The sequence below is a fragment of the Colletotrichum paranaense genome, assembly GCF_030867605.1.
Source record: "Colletotrichum paranaense strain IMI 384185 chromosome Unknown Scaffold_20.1, whole genome shotgun sequence".
Classification (NCBI taxonomy): domain Eukaryota; kingdom Fungi; phylum Ascomycota; class Sordariomycetes; order Glomerellales; family Glomerellaceae; genus Colletotrichum; species Colletotrichum paranaense.
In genome coordinates, this window is record NW_026848978.1 from 263,483 (window position 1) to 282,065 (window position 18,583).

Here is an 18,583-nt window from a genome sequence, read left to right on the forward strand (position 1 = left end):
AAAAAGCCGTCCCATTCTGATCCGTTGGTGGATGTCTTGTATCATTGGATCCTCTCCCCTCCCCCCTTGGCCATGCCACACAGTAAGGCAAGGCGATGAAAAGTCACCTGGTAAACTGCCTCTTTACCCCCCGAAGGCGCGCGTTTCCTGCTGTGCTGCCGCTCTTTCGCGTGGGCTGCCTGTATACCCACTGGAGCTAGGGATCCCCTGTGCCTCGCGGTGCACTGCCCGAGAGCCACTGAACAGTGGGCACAGGTCTCGTCCATCTTTATCCGCCCGTACATAGAGAGGAGAGAGAGAACAATTGAGCCCCGGTGGGCGGCGGCGGCGGCGACAGAAAGAGCGAGAACCCAGTGAGCTCCCCAAATGGGAATCGAGAGTGCTGTGAATTGTGAGAGGAGCGAACAGATAGCCGTACCTAAGGTAGTGTAGTTCTCGGGTGACGAGCCAAGACCAGGACTACGACCAGGACCTCGACCTGGACCACGGCCACGGTCATCGACCAACGAGCGGGGGGTTTGATGGATGGTCCATGGTCCATGGGAAGTTGAGGTGTGGAAGCCGAAGCGTGAAGCCCGTCCGGAAAGACGCCTAAGCCCACCTCATATTACTAACTCGCTTTCGACTCTCTCCTCCCCCGTCCACCGCTCGCCTACCGCCTATTCTATCCGTCCTTGCCTACCACCACCACCTACCAACCATCCCGTTCTGTCACCTACCTACCTGCCAGCCAGCCAACACCTATCTTTCTCTCCCGGCCTTGCTTGCTGCACCTCCTCCTCGTCCTCCACCACCACCCGACCCTACCTTACCTTTTCGACGCTACTTACACTCCGCATCCAGTCCCACGTTCCTCCCACCTACCTCACCCTCACCCTTCACCTTAACCTACTCACCTCCGACCTACCTCCTTACCTACCTGCATACTACCGTCGCCGCTCTTCTTCCGCTCCATCTCCTTTCCGCACTTCCGAACATCGTCGGTCCTCTTCGCATCTCTCCCGTAACTGTCCCGTCAGCCATGGCATCGGTCGCTTGATTGCGCACCCCCGAGATTCCGATATGCCTGCCAGCCGAACCCACCAGAATGGCGCTGCCCAGTTCAACCAGAAGCTGAAGAACCTCTTCCGCATCAACCTCAACAGCGGCGCCGACCGTGACAGAGAAAAGTCCTCCGCTGCTCACGTCCACTCCTCACAAGACGCCGCCGCCCCCCGTCCAGAAATCCGGAGCAAGTTTGGTAGCAGCTTTTTCAAGGGCACCGTCGGCCGATTGAGGACAAACACCACAGCCAGCGAAGGCAACCCCCTCGACGAGGCCCTCAGCCCGACCGCGCACGCGAATCCCTACTTTGCACACCAGGGTCAGCCGGGCCTTCGCCATCACAATCACGAATCAGTACCTCCTAGCCCTCCCGATACCCCAAATTTCAAGATCCAAGGTCCTGACGGCGGCCCCGAACAGCAGACGACGAGCGCCGGACGTGAGGAATTGGCAAGGAAACTTAGGAGAGTCGCCAGTGCCCCCAATGCCCAGGGCTTGTTCTCCAAAGGCAAGGGCAGCGCCGAGCGTCCCGCCACCGCCGAGTTGAGCAAGGACCCGTTGGTTCTCGACAAGGACTCGGGCACCCTCGAGATGGTTGATCCGTCCAAGGCGTCTGCCCCTAGCCTGGGCGTCCCCGACAAGGACGTCCTCGGCAACCTCCCACCCCCGAACCGTACGAGTCTCGCATTCCGGAGGACCTACAGCTCCAATTCCATCAAGGTCCGCGATGTCGAGGTCGGCCCGCAAAGTTTCGACAAGATCAAGTTGATTGGCAAGGGAGACGTCGGCAAGGTCTACCTCGTCCGCGAGAAGAAGAGCAGTCGTCTCTACGCCATGAAAGGTAATATTCAATCCAGGATATCCGGTAGCCAAACCCTGACATGTTGCTGACTCGCTGCAGTATTGAGCAAGAAGGAGATGATCAAGCGGAACAAGATTAAACGCGCCCTTGCCGAGCAAGAAATTCTAGCTACGAGTAACCACCCCTTCATTGTTACGCTGTACCACTCATTCCAATCGGAGGATTATCTTTATCTGTGCATGGAATATTGCAGTGGTGGAGAGTTCTTCAGGGCGCTACAGACGCGCCCCGGCAAGTGTATCCCCGAAGACGATGCGCGATTCTACGCCGCCGAGGTCACCGCGGCCTTGGAATATCTGCATTTGATGGGCTTCATCTATCGCGACTTGAAGCCAGAGAGTGAGTTCGACGAGAGCCAGTTTCGCGCTTACCAATCGGTTGCTGACATACTATGCAGACATCTTACTCCACCAGTCGGGCCACATCATGCTTTCGGACTTTGACTTGTCGAAGCAGTCCGATCTCGGTGGAAAGCCCACAATGGTTATTGGCAAGACAGGTACCAGCACCACCTCATTGCACATCGACACTCGGTCCTGCATCGCCAATTTCCGCACCAACTCGTTCGTCGGAACAGAGGAGTACATTGCACCAGAGGTCATTAAGGGTAGCGGCCACACTAGTGCCGTGGACTGGTGGACCCTCGGCATCTTGATTTACGAGATGCTTTACGGAACCACTCCCTTCAAGGGCAAGAACCGAAATGCGACTTTTGCCAATATCTTGAGGGAAGACATCCCCTTCCCGGACCACGCTGGGGCACCTCAATTATCCAAGTAAGCTTGAAATGACGTAATGAAAATGCAAGTTGAACTGACAAGAGTGTAGCCTTTGCAAATCCCTGATTCGTAAACTTTTGATCAAAGACGAAAACCGGAGATTAGGTGCCAAGGCCGGTGCTTCGGATATCAAGGCTCATCCGTTCTTCAAGACGACTCAGTGGGCGTTGATTCGACACATGAAGCCTCCCATTGTGCCTGTTACTGGGCGCGGCATCGATACTGTCAACTTCCGCAATGTTAAGGAAAGTGAGAGCATCGACTTGAGCGGATCCAACCCGCTGCAAGCAAACCTCAAGGGAGTTCCTCTGGATAGTGGCATGACGACCCCCGGTGGTGAAGTCGTTGATCCTTTCGAAGAGTTCAACAGTGTCACGCTGCACCATGACGGAGACGACGACCATCACTCACAACAGAGTGGACAAAATCACTCGTAGTCCGCTTCGTCACTGCATCCAGGGCAGTGACAGTGGCTGGAGGGCTTCGTGTGTAGGAGCGAGGCCAATTGAATTAGTCACGCTCATGACTGGGATCGAGCGAGAGATAGGATAGCCCCCGAGAGAGTGTAAGAGCTAGGTGCTTTTTGACCAAGGGTACCTACAGCCACGGACTATTATTTACAAGCGACGAGATTGAAGAGAGATGAGAACTCACGAGAGGCGAGCGGAGCAAAGAGAAAAACGACCACAGCTCTTCGAGTTGAGGGAATCAAAAAACAAGGCTGCGAAACCACGAAACCACGCTACAAAGGCCTTCATGGTTCCCCCCTTCTCGAGGACTATCCACGGACTTCTCACGAAAATATTTCAACCTGCAGCATAGGGTCTCTGTGCCTTCATCATTAGGAGTTTCCTGTTATTCATCATCCGTTTTCCCCGTTTTGGAGGGAAAGTCCTCCATTTGGCGTTTATCGAGTTTGGGAAACTGGGTTTTTTTTTTCTTTTCAAAGAAACGAGAGAACAGAAGCGAGAGAAAGAGAAAGGCAAGACAAGCGCGTGAGGATCGAGAAAGCGGAAGCGATGTGGGCTGTTGAGTGAAAAAGAAAAGAAGAGAGAAAACTTCCATGGGGAGGGAAATCTTCTTTTTCTTGGTTTTCTGTAAACCCTTGCCATCATTAACCACGAATGAAACGTAAAAAAGCTTGAGAAATCATACAACTTTGCGTGCCATGAACGTGACATCTGTAAGGCAGACGAATAGGGGGATTGACTAGGCATTCAGTCTCATCGGAAACTCATTCCGGCGAGGTCATGTAATCGGCCTCGACTTCACAATCAGTTGTTGAACAAGGAGTAAGCCACATGAACGGGGCCAAGCAAACCTCATTGAAAAACACTAGACTCGACTCTATCGCTAAACAAACATTGGTTTCTCTGAACAGGTAGATGCCTCGATCGGGTAGACATCGTAAACTGTCTTTCGCTTCCCAGAAACAGCACCTCTTCTTGCGCCAAGTGGGCGACAACGTCTCGCCGTACCCACCCAACCTCCACGATTCTTCTTCTTTTACGCTGCCAGCGAGGTTGGGAGAAGCTAATTCATACAGACAAGATACAAACACGTGCGCTGATGTTGATGTCCCGTAATATGGTCGTTGCGGAAACATGTTTAACGAAGACGCATTCTAAAGCTTCGCCTTGACGGCTTGCTGCTTCGAGGGAGCCGTTGCCTCCTCGTTAAGATTGACAGAGCCCGTCTTCTCACCGTTTCCAAAGAAAATGACTTGCACCGTCAAATCGTCCCTGTTTCGGATTGGTCAGTCTTCCTGATTCATGTACTCTACCTCGAACTTGCAGCCTGACTCACCTGTAGCGTCTCGAGAAGGGGGAGGGCAGAGTCAGCAGGGCGGAGACCTGCTCTTCGTTCTTGCCACCAAGGGCGTTACGGACCAAGTGCGTAGCCACGTTCTTGTCCTTGACGACGAACCGTTCGGGGGCGTCGGGAGAAATTCCCCACTGCTGCAGGCGGATAGGCGTCTTCTGGCCATCGACGCTCTTGTCGCTCGCCTGCTCGACGGGGAGGCTAGACTTCTTGGATCCGAAGAGCTTGGACCAGGTAGAATCAAACTGCGAGCCAGAGCCGCTGGCTTGAGTCTCGATCCACTTGCCGACAAGACCAACGACCTCCTCGTTGGTAAGCATCTCCCACAAACCGTCGGTAGCCATAACTACAAAGTCACCATTCTCAGGCTCAATCTTTGTGGTTGTGACGACAGGCTCGGCAGTGACGTACGGGGGCGTCTTGAGGAGAGGGGAAGCGGACCGGGCAAAGAAGGATTCACGGAGTCGGTTGGTGATCTCGCGGCTCCACTTGTAGCTAGCATCGCCGAACGCGCGGGTCGGTTCCAAACCGCCAAGAACTCGGCCGTTGTGAACGACTCGGTCCTCGCCAGGGTGGAGCTTGCGAAGGCGGGCTGCCTCATCGGGGTTGCCTCCTGTTTGGTCAACAGAGAGAGCGGTAGCTGTCCACTTGCCAGACGCAGATCGACGACCGAGGACCGCTCGCGAGTCGCCAGTGCAGGCAACTCGCAAAAGCTTGGATCTGCTATCGTAGAATGACAACAGGGCGCAGGAGCCAGACAGGGCGGGTGCCAGCAGCTCTGCAGCCATAGTCTTGGAGCCGGCTTTGAGAACCCTCTCGACGCTCTGGTTGACAATCTCGTCATCCAGACGAGTGAAACCAAGCTTGATGGCGGTATCGATAGCATCAGCCGCAGGAGACAGGTCAGCGGATGACTGGTAGGTCTGGTTGAGCTCGTTGGCAACGGAGGCAATCAAAGTCTGGCGCAGCTTTGCCGAAGTTGTCCAGCCACTGTTCAGTGGTTAGCATTCATCAAAGACAACGCCGCCATAATGTTCACTTACGCATGGCCGTCAAAGACGCCCCAGAACATCCAGTCGTTGCTCTTGCCGGCAGCACCCGCGGCCTGGTTCGGCACCTCGACAATCTTCTCGGCATGGTCGTCTTCGATGGGATCGTTGCTAGGAAGCTGGACAAGGTCGTAGCGCAGTACGCCCTGTCCTCTATTGACGAGGAAGGACTGCTCCGTCTTGCGCAGCTTCTCGGTAGCTTGTTCGGGGGTCAGCATCTCGATAACCTTACGGCCGTCGTCGCTCGTCGTCTTGGATATCGGCCCCTCTCCAACAAATGTACCGGTATGCAGCTGATCAGCGCCTACGACGAGAACAGAACGGGTCGGGGCAGCATCGCCGCCGGCATTGGATGCGGTGGTGAAGCTCCTCGTCAAGCTCGATGCCTTATCGAGACCGGTTCCGTTGTAGGAGTACCAGGCGCCGTAGCCGACGAGGGTGGACACAAGGGCGACGGAGAAGCGGCGGATGTACATGGAGGACTTTAGCGGCTGGACGGCATGCTCGGGGTGGTGTTGATACGAGGAGGAGGATCGCAGGCCGTGGCGGGTAGCGTAGGACGAGGAGAGGTTATGGTCCAAGAGACCCCGTCGGCTGTTGCGTGCGAAACTACGAGCCGTACATCGGTAAGTTGTCCGTAAGGCCCTCACTGCTGCGCGATGCATTTGGGGCAGCGAGATGAGAGTGAAAGGCGGTTGGACTGGAAGGCGATCCGAGTCCAATAAGGAGTGTAGAGAGAGTGTCGTGGGAGGGTTTGAGGAAGTGAGCTACCGGCGGGCTGCCAAGACGTCGTGTCGTGCCTCAGGCCGCGGGCGGGCGTAATCGAGTCTGGGGAAGCTGTACGTAGGTGCAGTTGAGTGCAGCACTGTGGACCTTGGTGTCCCGTGTTGGTCAGGTACCTTGTGCCGCCTATCCTTGGCCCGCGATCAGTGGTGGTGATTGCTGACTATAGCAACGTCAGAGGAACAACTCAATATTGGCATACAGGTTTGCTAGCGCCTACAACGGGATCAAAGACGCCAAATGTGTCGTCGGATGTTTCAGGGATTCGTTTGTCAGTTTGGTGAGAATTCTTTGCGTTGCGAACGACAAACAAAGTCAACCAAGGGAGTACGATACCTACTTCACCTGTCTTAGGTTGAGCCTTGAGGTAGTAGTGATGGGTACGTATTACTGCCTTAGCTTCTGGCCGAGTGTTATCTTATCCGCAAGACCCCACTCAACTTTAAGGTAAGGTAAGGTAAGTGGAGGTAAAGTATCCGCAGCTGTAGTCACCTCACGGAGTACCCTAAGGTGGCTCAGAGAGCCTGCTTCACCATCCTCAACTCTTTCTTTACCTCGTGCATGTATTATGTTCGCCCGGCATTCAAAGCCGATGTGCTGGACCACCGGAGCGTGCTAGCGTACGAAGTTTTACTTTCGACGCCAGCCGCAGAAGATGTTCAGTACAGGCCATGGCATGTGGGCTACAATCACCTGAGTGTGTCTCTGAATGAAAGAATTATTAAACTGCCTCGCTATGGACCATGCCGTCGTTCCCATGTCCCTTGAACTCCTATGCCTGCTTCTTTTGAAGCCCTTAGCCCCCACCTTTAGTAGCCTTCCTAAAAACGCCTTGTCATGAGCAAGCACACCTTGCTGGAGAAACAATCAACTCTGTTCATCGACCCTGCTTGCCCTGTCCTTCATATCGCATTGGCCGTCAAGTGTAGGTCTGGAGGCACCTGCCAGCCATGGGCCATGGCAGAGCGTCTGTACGCATCAATGGCCTCACCGACGCCATAGTCGGGTCCTCCTCCAGTCATTTGGCCTGTTCCCTGGTACTCAAGTCTAGCTGGAAAAGGCTCGAGATTGCACAGAGCCAAGTGAACCTGGAGTAGAACACTCTCCATACTGCTCGCAACAGACCAACCGCTGTTCGTCAGAAGCTCCATGCACATGGCACCGCCAGCCGTGACATGACCACCACCTCTGCGCGAAAAGGGTAAGAAACGGGGGCGAACGACCCGGACGAAGGGGGGCGAGTGAGGGAACTGGCGGCCAAATCGGATCTCGAGGACGATGCTCTCAAAGCCTGCTCGCTCCATATCCTGTGCAAGAGGCAAGGACTTTTCGAAGCTGTGCAGCTCAACGATCCACTGAAACATGTTTGTAATGTTGCTAAAATCGATGAACCAGCCGAGCTGATGAAGAGGTGTTGTAGCCTGCACCTTCTGTAACTTGCCAAGCTCTTTGCCGAGGACCTTTCGCCCCGCGTCTGAAGCCCAGCTCGGGGCTGGCAGCTGAGGCAGTGTCGTTACGTCAAGTGTGCCCGGCGTGAAAGAGGTCTTGTCTGGATCAGTCTCCGGTTCGGCATCAAGGACGACTGTATCGGCGTCTTTGTTGTCGTTCTCTTCCTCCTTTCGGAGGTCCATGATCTTGTCAAAGTCATCTGGCTGGTCGTCGCCCGAATCATCCGTGAGGATGATCGGCTGAGACCATGAGGACCCTGGAACAACGGATTTCTGGCGCCACTTTGGCAGTGCTGCAGCTGGGATCTCCAACACGGTATTGTTAATCCCCACCGGTTGCCACTTGGGATCTTGTAAGATGTACTCCGGCTTCGTCTCTGGCTCTTCTTCGTGCTTCACTGATTGGTTCCGCTGAATAATGAGGTAGCGGCACTGGATCCAATCAACCTCGTCGACAACATAGTACGGATGAACGGATTTGAATCTTTCCGGACGGTTGATAATCTCGCAGAGACTCATAGCGGCGTACAGCTTGAGTTCTGAACCCGCCCATGATGTCTCGTTGCCCTGCTTCATGCAGTAGCCCAAGCTTGTTGCGAAATCGCGGGCGAAGTACACTCCATGACCATAGGCACGCCCATGGAGCATTTCTTTGAAGTCCAAACCAGTCCGGATGATACTGTGCCAATTCCCGAGCGGGCTCCCGTGCCATGCAAACATCGTTGGGTATCTTTGACTCGCCTCCTTCTCAAGCTCTTTCTTGAACCGATTCTCTTTCTCAGGGGATCCTTGGGCAAAGCGGAATTGCATCCAATCGTCACCCAATCCGACGAAGCGTTCCTTTTGTCGAGCCTCAGTCGCTTGAATCCCGCCAATGTCAAGGTCAACCGGCTGGTCAATCTGTACAATGAGCGAGCGGTTGGAAGCCACAACCCATCGAAGCAAAGCCAGAGCCGACTTGGATATCATCTTGTACTTAGATAGAGACCAGCCTTGGTGGCTTAGAAGAAAGTCCCGTAGGTATCTGATGGGAGGGATCGTCTGCACGAGAATCAATAACGCCTCCCTCCGATACGCTTCGCTCAGACTGTCGAGATCATGATCGTAGAGATATAGCTCAGCATCGCCCTCCTCATCATCGATGTATTCTTCGTGATAGACGTGTGTCTCAAAAGGCGGTTGAATATACCCGGGGCGCGGTTGAACAACTGTACTATAGTACGTTACTTTGTCGGTTGATATGAGACGATCGAACTCAAACGCTTTGCCACAATCGTTGCCGCTGTCGTCATGGATCGTGTTGACTGAGATGATGCGGCAATGGTGCATGTTTAGATCTTTCCCATCGCGGCGCAAAACACGTTTGGCCAAAATGATCATGTCTCCCGGTCGCAACTTCTCCAGTTTCTCGGAAAAGCGCACGTTGAACTTCCCAGCAGAAATTTGGGCCCAGACTAGAATTCCGGAATCTTGTACTATCTGCGGCTGCATTGGGGCCTGAATCGGGACCTGCATCGTTGTTGCCTGGAATCTGTTCATCGCAGACGTGGAATCTCCTGGTGTGACATGGCTTGGGACGGGGACTTTGATAGACAGACCTCGCGGCCATTCTCGAATTCGGCCACTTTTCAGAGCAGCAGCGCAGAAACTGATCAACAGGTCGACGACATAGGGACGAGCGATGATGTCGTGCTCAGTACTGGGACCCAGACCTAAAGCCATATACTGGAAGAGACAGAGAGGATCGTTGCAGACGTACGGCTTGAGGGCAGTAAATCCAGGTTCAGTTTTGCGATGGCATACGAGGCAGTACTGCGTGCTTTTGACAAAGTAGCGCAGAGCGAACTGCATCGCAATCAGGGGCAAGCTGAGTTCTTCGCGCGGCGATGGGCCCGTATCCCGGGGGTTTTGTCGTACGTAGTCCTTGTTGAGCGATGTGAGAGCTGACGTCGAGACTTGAGCCTCTTCTTCAATCGAGCTGTCGGCCGTTTGGCTTCGCTTCGAATCGTGACTGCTTTGTGTGGAGCTGTCGACACGCAGGTGCCCTTCTTTGGTCATCTCCTCCATCATGTCCTTTGCGCGGTCCCAGGAGACACCATCATCCAATCGAGTCTTCAGCAGGGTGACAAACTCCTTATTCAGGAAAATGTCCAGCGATTCCGAAATGGGCATTGAGCAAAACGCCGCCTCGCGAGAGGTCTCCTTCGGCAGGCCGTCTTTCTCTGAGCTCTTCTTGGCAGTGTCGAGATTCTTTTGGAATGGAATGAGTGCTGAGTGAAGGGTGGGCTTGAAAGAGGCGCACTTCCCCAAACGAAACTGCATAGATTCCGAATGGCCTGGGGGAAGCTTCGTAAATGTTTCCACATAAGGATAACCTGCATCGTACTTGAAAAGCAATACGATGTAATCTGAAGCGCTAATTTCCCAGGCCTCTAGTGTGTCCTCGCTAATCCCCAGGTGTTCGACTAGAAGGGAAAGTGCGAAGATGCAACTTTCCTCATATGTGGCAGCGTCGCCCAACAGAGAGATCTTGAAACCGGCGTCTTTGGCTTTCTGAAGATCGTCGATTAGGCGGCTAGGGAACTTGGCTGAATGGCTGGGTGGTTGCAGAGTAGCATCACCGCCAAAATCAATGCCGAAGTCAATATCGTCATATTCGTAGTCCTCGTCGTCGTACTCTTCTTCGTCCTCGTCTTCGTAATTGCCGCAATGTTCGTCGTCGTCAATATCCGTCATTTCCACATCCGAGCCTTCGTCAACGTTCGCCGAGTTGAGGTTTGAGCTCAGCTTCTTTGAGATAATTACCAGCGTTTTCAGTATGGTTCTGCCCTGACTGAGGTTGGGAATATCGTCAAGGACTTTGGAAACCGTACTCGAGACAGATTCCTCCTTGGTGTATGCCACAAAGCCAGGGCCATGCGGGTAGTCGTCCACATTCAAGGCAGTAAGGCAAACGGTGAGAGGAGATGGCAGAGCATCATGGGAAAGAACGAAGGTGAGTTCGCCGTCATCATCTCCTTTCTGAAGGCCCGAGATATGCTTAACCTGCTCGCGGGATGCCTGAGCCAGATCGGCATTGAATTTGTGGCGTGCCATGGTGAAGAATAGTGGTGTAGCAATGTAAACATGCGAAAGTGATATTCAGAAGTCGAGTTGTGCCGCTTCGATACAAAAAAGTAACCAGCAGCGGCCGCCTTCTCTAGGAAGAATGTTAGCCAAGCAATGAATGTACACCGCGGGGTACAACTGGTAGTGCGGGAGAAGTGTGATGCAAGGGTCAAATGGAAAAAGAATACATACGGGAAATCGCTTGGCTTTAAAAGACCTGGAGATGTGCAAAAGCGACTCTTGAGGGAGTATCTCCTGGAGCTTCACACCAAAGAATAGCCAGTGAAAGAATTAGAGAGAAGTGCTCACAAGCCGATGAGTCGCATGTTGAGTGTCATCAATCGAGAGATTGGGACAATGTGCTAGGCTTTGGACGTAATCCCGAGGAATTTCGAGGACGTTCGAGGTAAGGTAAGGTAAGGTAGGGTGGAAGGTGGTGAGAAGGAAAGGTGAGGGAAGGGTAAGGCAGGTACGTAGGCAGGCAGACAGATAGGCGGACGGGACGATAGTGGAGAGCAAGCCGGGCAGGCAGGCGGAAAGAGGAAGGAAGGCAGCAGTAAGTGACTACCTGCCTTTTGAGAGAGATGATGGGAAAAATCGAACCAGATGGCAACTACATCAAATTTCAAAGTGTTGCGTTTGGGGATGGGCTAGGGGTCACAAATCGTGGAGATCGGAGTAATGGTGATAGAAGTTGGGCTTAGTGCTATCCAATACCTCTAGGATTACGGGAGGACGAACGGGGCATACCTAGCAACAATGAAAATGGGGGTTGTACATAAGTAAACAGACTGTTGGCTGAGGCATCCGTCAGCCTGGGTAGAAACGGACCTACGATTCACCTGCAGTGACATTGATGGATGGCATAGGGAAGTGGACCAAGGCAATCACGGTGCAGCCCCCAATGTAGGCCATTCTATTTCGTACCAGGCCGCGAATTGTCGAACGTGACGCCCAAAGACAAGACACCGTTATGTCTTAAGTCCCAACTTGCTGGTTGAGATCGTTGGGGTCCAGAAGTTACCTTTAGTACCCTGTAGGCTGTCGCCTGCTGCCTACCCCCTGCTACCAACCAACAGTCTGCAACGCTGTACCAACCGCCGTATTCCTGTTCCAGAAAGATGATTGGGCATTTTCAGCAAATGCAATCTCTCTCTGATTTCCCTACTGCATGGTCTTTCCCAGGTAACTCAGGGCCGAGAGGGAGTCGAAAGCTCCTCACAGGCATCTAACGAGGACTCCATACTTCCGGAGCAGAAAAAACGGCTTTTCTTATCAGACGTTGCATCCGGACACGGCCCCACGCCGGCCTCATCTAGCGGGGTTCGGGCGGTCCCGCGTAGCGACCCTACTTTTGTGATTCCCTTTTCTCAATATCAAGATGCCAATAGTTGTCAACCTGCCTCCGGATAGGAAAGACGACGTTGAAGAGACCCTGCAGCTGTATTTGTAGTGTCGAATTACAGGCGTCTGTTGATATCCAAGTAGTAAAAAACACAGGCTTACATTGTGCTCTAGCCATGCGCCTTATTAGGCATCAGTCGCCTGCCCTCCTCCAAGATTCCATTGGCAAAAAGGTATGGGGCAATAGAACGAAGAACCAAACAGGACGAAGGATAGCCCTTTCTAGACACTTTAGATAGTCAAGGTAGTGAACAAGTCATACTGGACGCAACCAAATACCGTCGTACAGTTAAATCACAGGTAGACTTTTCCATTGACCAGACCGAGATTATCATTATCGTAACTACTAAACCACACACTTCAAATCGTCTTCATCTGAAGCCTCTCCGACCCGTACGGACTAATCTGCACCGGCTTGCCGCCCGTCCACCGATAATACCCAACAACCTTCTTCACCGCGCCGCCCCAACCGAGCTGCCTCCTCCGCCACGCCTTGGTGTTCGACCCGTCCCGGCCCTGCTGCACGACCATGGTAGGGTTCACCGCCGAGTCAGCCATGACCTCGACGTCTCCGCCGCCGGGCTCCGCCATGTCCATGTACATCTCCGTCGCCTGCTGCCGGCGCCATCTCGACTGCGGCGGCATCGACATGAGAGATATCCCGTTGGTGGCGGCGGCGGCGGTGTGAGTTTTGCTGGTGGGGAAGAAAGACTCGACCGTCCCCGCGGCGGCTACTTCGAAATACACCTCGAGGCAGCGCAGCTGGTCTAGGTAGATGATGAGGAGGCACAGGATGGCAGCGCCGATGGAGGCGACCCAAAAGACCCAGAACCGCGGCGCGTTGGGAGAGTACTCGTCGTTCATGGAGAGGATGGCGGAGACTACCGTGAAGGGGAGGAGGATGCCTCCGAGGTACGTTACGCGGTCGAGGGCGCGCTGATTCGCTTCTTTGCCGCTGTCTGCGGCCATGGCGTCTGGGTACGGCTGGTTATTGGTGCCTTGCATGGGCATGTTGACATCCCGCGTCTGAAGGACCGCCGTCGTCGGCTGCGTCCGGGGCCACGCGGTCTGCGGCCTCGGCGTCGAACCGAGCTTCGAGATGGCGACGCGGCGCTGGAGACGCTCAAGGAGGGACCGCCAGTCTGGGTGCCGCATGCCACCGCCGCCGCCCAGGAGCGGCTGGCGCGCTTGGTCCTGCGCAAGCTCGAGGTTCTGCTCGAGAGACTCTGTCGCCTGCCAGTAGAGCCCCCCGTCCTGCAGGGATCCAGGCTGGGCGCATGAGGGGAGGGTCTCGAAGAAGTCGAGCCACTTATCGTGGACCGCCTCGCAGAGGATCTCGGGAAGGGTTTGCCTCGTGACATTGGAGTGACGAAAGGTGCGGAGAAGGCTGTCTTCGAGGCCTGGGAGCTCGTCGCCTTCGGCTATGAGGACGTTCCAGACTGAGGTGCCATCCATTTGGGACTCGTCTATTTTGCTTTGCCATGAGCGGGTGACGGAGAGTGGTCTCCGCGCCTTTTGGACCTGTGAAGATGGATCGTTCCAGATGGGGCGGTCTAGGAAGAGGACTGAAGGCGCAAGTCAGTACGTGGAATGTATCCATTAGGACCCGTTGAGAACTTACCATCAGCTTTGCTGTTCATCCATAACGAAGCCTGGCAGAACATGACTGCCTGCCCATCCCTCGACATCATATGAAAGGGCGCCTCGTCCATGACATCCACTAAATCAGATTGCCTTGCCGACGGCTTATACCCAGGATCCGGGCCATAGTTCCCCCTCGTAGTCTTGACCAGCTCCGGATACGCAAACGAAACAAAACTCGAGCCCTCGTCGTTCCTCGACGGTCGATGCCGCCGCCTCCCCGCATGTGCTTCGAGAAACCCAGAGTTCACGCCGAGGGAATCCCGCAACACCTGGACCAGATCCAGCGGCAGGCCCTGGACGATGGTGAGCCGCCTTCGGCCCACGGCTTCCCTCAAGAGGTCTTCGGCGTGGTTGAGGAGGCGCTGCTTGCACTTGTCCGTCTCCCAGTCGAGGACGTAGGCGGAGGAGCTCGACTCGGGGAACTTGCTCATCAAGGATGATCGCCGGACGAGGAGCGCGGGCGTGTTGGAGCGTTTTGTATGGAGTTCGGCCGAGTCGCTGGCCGTGAGAGGCGGCGACTGCTCGAATGTCTTTGATCCGACCATTGCTCCCTATTTAGTTTTGAATTGATGTAAGCCACTTTTTTGACCGTTTCGCGTTGCTGGCTGGGTGCTATGTTATGAAAATCTCCTCTTTTTTTCAACGATAACCATCTCGAACGACGCCAGAAAAGAAAGATCACCCTCGAGTTATAATAAAAGTGAGATTGAAGCCACGGCTGGCAGCTTGGTGCCATTGTTGGCTCATCAAGTGACCTGAGCTAGAGCATCTGGATTTAGAGCTTTCCCACCCCCCTAAGCTCTCTCACCTGTGCTCTAGTCCCATCTTAGTCCGACTTTGGGCCCAAAGTGAGATGTGGTTTTGGTGGTGTCGGCCGGCCATGGCAGCTCGGTGGCTGACTGTCGCGAAATGACGGGGATGAGATTCGCGTGCTCTAGTTTAGTCCTGAAACCATCCGGGGCAGATGTCGATGAGTAGTAGGCTTGCCACGTCAAGCCATCCCTTCTACTTGAAGGATACGAACAATGTGTGGTTTCGGAACACGCTCATGATCAGGTTCGGCACACGGCACGCTTGCTAGATTGGCGCCTACGATAGATGCGCTTCAGAATTCCCAAAGTGAGAGAAAATCTGTGTTGGTTTTATCTTCATAGAGGTCGGCGGCGATGGTGGTAATTCAAAGTCATCTCTCATTGCCAGCTCATAGACAACCTCTCGATGAAGGTAACAGACGGCTTGGACGCTATGATTCAGTGCCTCGCGTACAGGCTCTTACCCAGCCCTTCTCCCCTGACAAGAAAGACATCTGAAGGGGCATACTTAGACGTCATGTAAGACGCTCTAACGATAACCTCCTTTACCGCTCCAAACTGTCTTGAAAGATGGAGGTGTGGACGGACGTTGTTGGAAGATGACGGGAAGTCCGCGCGCATCTTTAGTGTGGGTGGGTGAAGGCGCACGAGCCGCTTACAAGTCCCTCCCCATTAGGTAAGGCGCTCACCGAAGACACACTTCACCTCACCGACAAGGGGGACTGATGCTTTTTTTCGGGGTAGGTAGGTTCTTGGGCACCTCGCCCAAGGTTAGATTGGCGGGGTTCAAGCCACAACGCGTCCCACCGCGACTCACCGAAACAACTTCCCCTCGATAATTGACCAGAACCTAACGAAACGTCGCTGTACCATGTTAGCGCCGACCAAACTTGACTTTGGTATATAGTACGAAACAGAGCAAACAAGAGACAGCTGGATCATCACAATGGAGCAGGGGCGGGACTCCACGCTGCTGCATTCGCAGCCGGAGTTGTCGCCGTTGGAGGCCGAGGTGCTGGAAGAGTACGAAAAGTTGGCGGATAATATGAAGAAGGTTCGTCCCGTCACACAGCTTTCCTACATTGCATTCAGACTCGGACCTTTCTCCCTTCCCCCCTTCTCCCCTCTGCCCGATCCCAAAGACCTGCAACGCTAACTTGTCCCCCTTTTTTTGTACCGTAGCTTGCTTCAACACTCGAAGACCTGAGCGGCTCGCCGAGCACCGAGATCCTCGACGGCCTGCGGGAGCTGGAGCGCAAGACGAGCTTGGTGTTTACGCTCCTCAAGGCGAGCGTGTACAGTATAGTGCTGCAGCAGGAGATCGATTGGGGTGACCAAGCCAGGAGCCAGGAGGAGGAGGAGGAGTAGAGGAAGACGAATACGTGGGATCACGAGGGTGCAACATCTATATTGAGAGGAGGCATGCTGCAATCCGCGGCGGTTTTGTCTGGATTGTACCGCAAGAGGAAGTTGGAGAGAGTGTACAAATGCACGACGAGACTACGATCAGAGCAGATACCCCCCAAAAAATACACGACGCCAATCACTTTATGACATGAAGATTTGCGTTCACTGTTCACGGGGGCAAGGGGGGCCACCGACGGGGTTCTCTAGAGATTTGCGCTTTTTGTTTGAACATTTACAGTGGTATACAGAAGTGGTATACAGATTAATACACAGATCCGCCGTAGTAGACCTTTCTCACATCGACCATCTTCTTTCCGCGACCAATGGCAATCTCCTCCGGATCAGGTTGGTTCATGAGGGCCTTGTAGACGGCGTTGACGGTGTTGTAAGGGTTCTTGGAGCGGGGGATCTTGGCGGCCAGATCGTGGATACCGGCGAGACGGGCCATTTCGAATATCCTGTGAGAGACGCGGAGTCCGAAGCCTGATTGTGTGTTAGTATAACTGTGTCAAACAAATAACAGAGAACGAGGAACTAGCAGGATTAGAACGTACCTGGGGGACGGGCAAAGAGCTGCACAACAGTTCCCGAGATCTTAGTCTCGACGTTGCCGTAGATGGTGCGGTTCTCGTATCTGCGGATAGGCTTCATGTTGCGGATGGCCAGAAGCGTGGCCGTCGCTGTTGCAATACCGGGGTCCGTCGACTTAGCCTCTCCCAACCCCAGTCTGCCGTCTCCGTTACCGGCTACGACGATGACGGAAGCACTGCGGATCTTGCCCAGACGAGTCTGGTTAGAAACGGATCGAACGACGACTCTCTTGGTGAGAATGGAGAGAATATCGCTAATCTTCATGCCGGTGGCCTGCTTGAGCTTGATGAAGCGACCCGTGGGGTCGAGACCGTCGTCCTCGACGTCTTCCGGAGGTTGGTAGAGTCCCTTGACACCCTCGACCTTGCCGAGCTCAGGGGCGAGCGCCGAAGTGCCCTTGCCGTCGGCTTCCTTCCACAAGGCTACGCGGGAGCGAAGGGGGTTCTCCGAGGTGCTCAGGGAGCCCTCCAGCTCGTTGAAGAATTCCTGGTCAAACTGCTTCAGCCAGTCGTCGGTTGCGATAGACGCCGCCCCGGCCTTCTTCTCCTTCTTCGCCCCAAGCACATCGGCCTCGTTATCGACAAGGAACTTGCGGCGCAACTCGGGGTTGGTCTCGAGCTCGTGCAGCTCCTCCTCGGTGAAGTCGAGCTTCGCGGGGTTCGTCTTTGAGATGTTGCGCAGCGCCCGGGCAAACGCCTTGCCCATGGTGTCCTGCATCTGGCCGCCGACCCTGTCGGCCATCTTCTCAATGTAGTCGTCGATCCACATTCTCCTCGGGAGCCATTTCGGCTCCACGGGCTTCGCAGGCGCTTGGGGTTTCGCATCGATGATGGGCTGGACCGTTGAGAAGTCGTCGATATAGGGCTGCGTGTAAGGATCCGTCCGTAACCGACCCTGGATCACCAAATCTTTCGGGTCAATGGCCTCCTCGGCGGCCTGGAGAGCTTCCCACTGCTCGGGGGTGTACTTCTCCTTCAGAAACTCCTTTTGCTGTTCCGTGTACTCGGGGAAGTGTTGTTTCGCATACTTTTCGATGGCATCAGGGGTCGTCAGACCCATCTTCTCGGCGGTAATATTGTTGAATCGTGACCGCCTCCGACCTGACCTGCTAACGGAGCTGTGGAATAGACGGTAGGGAAGGGCGGCCGGTGCGCTCGAGGCGGAAGAGACGCATCTCGACAAGACGCTCCGCGCCGGGCGTACCGAGTTCATCGCAGCAGAGAGAGGCGACGTCTCTGCGCCAGTTCGTTGCCGGCAGCAAAGGGGTAGAATGAGGTCGTCGGGGAGTGGGTGCAAGTCGCGTGATGAGCTCTGTTGGTCTTCAGCTCAGGGTCGCGCCAGCTAGTCGACAATTTTTTTGGAAAGCTCAATTGGATCGTCTCGCAGTCAATTGCCTTGGACGGATCCAGACCATATCATTGGTCAATAAGCCCGGTCTTCTCCCGCCCGTGGCCCGTGCAATCACGGGCATGACGGCGCGGAGATGTTCCTCGAGTCACATGACCATCATGGCGTGGACGACTTGTGATTGGTGTCATACCGAAAGCTTGCAGCTCACCGAGACTGTACTGAAGTCCAGGGGCTACCTAGCTTACTTAATTCTGGAGTGCACGGTCTCGTTCCGACTCCCGTCTTCATCGTTAGCGACCGGCTGACCTCTGTCAAGCCTATATCGCAAAGCATTTGGACTGGAGTATTATGTTATATGGGTGAGTATCATTTCGAAGGTATCGCGAAGCCAAGACTAAGCTTTCCCGACCGGAAAGAGCGCAAAGATCTCATTTGATGTCGTTGCCAGCTCAACAACCACATGGCTAATCCGATGTGTAAG

General features: G+C 54.4%; 6 protein-coding genes across 6 annotated transcripts; 2 read left to right on the top strand and 4 right to left on the bottom strand.

The window, feature by feature from the left end:
* Nucleotides 1-1,062: 1,062 nt before the first annotated feature.
* On the top strand, nucleotides 1,063-3,122 carry CPAR01_15603 (serine/threonine-protein kinase nrc-2; the record flags this gene model as incomplete). Its single annotated transcript, XM_060499851.1, has 4 exons — nucleotides 1,063-1,885; nucleotides 1,946-2,245; nucleotides 2,304-2,682; nucleotides 2,735-3,122. 4 exons carry the CDS (start codon nucleotides 1,063-1,065, stop codon nucleotides 3,120-3,122), a joined length of 1,890 nt encoding a protein of 629 aa, XP_060341427.1.
* Nucleotides 3,123-4,309: 1,187 nt separating this feature from the next.
* On the bottom strand, nucleotides 4,310-6,220 carry CPAR01_15604 (protein phosphatase 2C; the record flags this gene model as incomplete). The annotated part of the gene is made up of 3 exons (XM_060499852.1): nucleotides 4,310-4,427; nucleotides 4,492-5,496; nucleotides 5,550-6,220. The coding sequence occupies 3 exons, from the start codon at nucleotides 6,218-6,220 to the stop codon at nucleotides 4,310-4,312; spliced, it is 1,794 nt and encodes a 597-aa protein (XP_060341428.1).
* A 1,020-nt stretch (nucleotides 6,221-7,240) lies between these two features.
* CPAR01_15605 (polymerase) lies at nucleotides 7,241-10,882 on the bottom strand (the record flags this gene model as incomplete). The annotated part of the gene is made up of 1 exon (XM_060499853.1): nucleotides 7,241-10,882. The coding sequence occupies one exon, from the start codon at nucleotides 10,880-10,882 to the stop codon at nucleotides 7,241-7,243; it is 3,642 nt and encodes a 1,213-aa protein (XP_060341429.1).
* Nucleotides 10,883-12,658: 1,776 nt separating this feature from the next.
* On the bottom strand, nucleotides 12,659-14,487 carry CPAR01_15606 (cysteine protease; the record flags this gene model as incomplete). Its single annotated transcript, XM_060499854.1, has 2 exons — nucleotides 12,659-13,863; nucleotides 13,920-14,487. 2 exons carry the CDS (start codon nucleotides 14,485-14,487, stop codon nucleotides 12,659-12,661), a joined length of 1,773 nt encoding a protein of 590 aa, XP_060341430.1.
* A 1,213-nt stretch (nucleotides 14,488-15,700) lies between these two features.
* On the top strand, nucleotides 15,701-16,122 carry CPAR01_15607 (DASH complex subunit Dad3; the record flags this gene model as incomplete). The annotated part of the gene is made up of 2 exons (XM_060499855.1): nucleotides 15,701-15,808; nucleotides 15,937-16,122. The coding sequence occupies 2 exons, from the start codon at nucleotides 15,701-15,703 to the stop codon at nucleotides 16,120-16,122; spliced, it is 294 nt and encodes a 97-aa protein (XP_060341431.1).
* Nucleotides 16,123-16,423: 301 nt separating this feature from the next.
* On the bottom strand, nucleotides 16,424-17,964 carry CPAR01_15608 (uncharacterized protein; the record flags this gene model as incomplete). The annotated part of the gene is made up of 2 exons (XM_060499856.1): nucleotides 16,424-16,644; nucleotides 16,716-17,964. The coding sequence occupies 2 exons, from the start codon at nucleotides 17,962-17,964 to the stop codon at nucleotides 16,424-16,426; spliced, it is 1,470 nt and encodes a 489-aa protein (XP_060341432.1).
* Nucleotides 17,965-18,583: the final 619 nt, after the last annotated feature.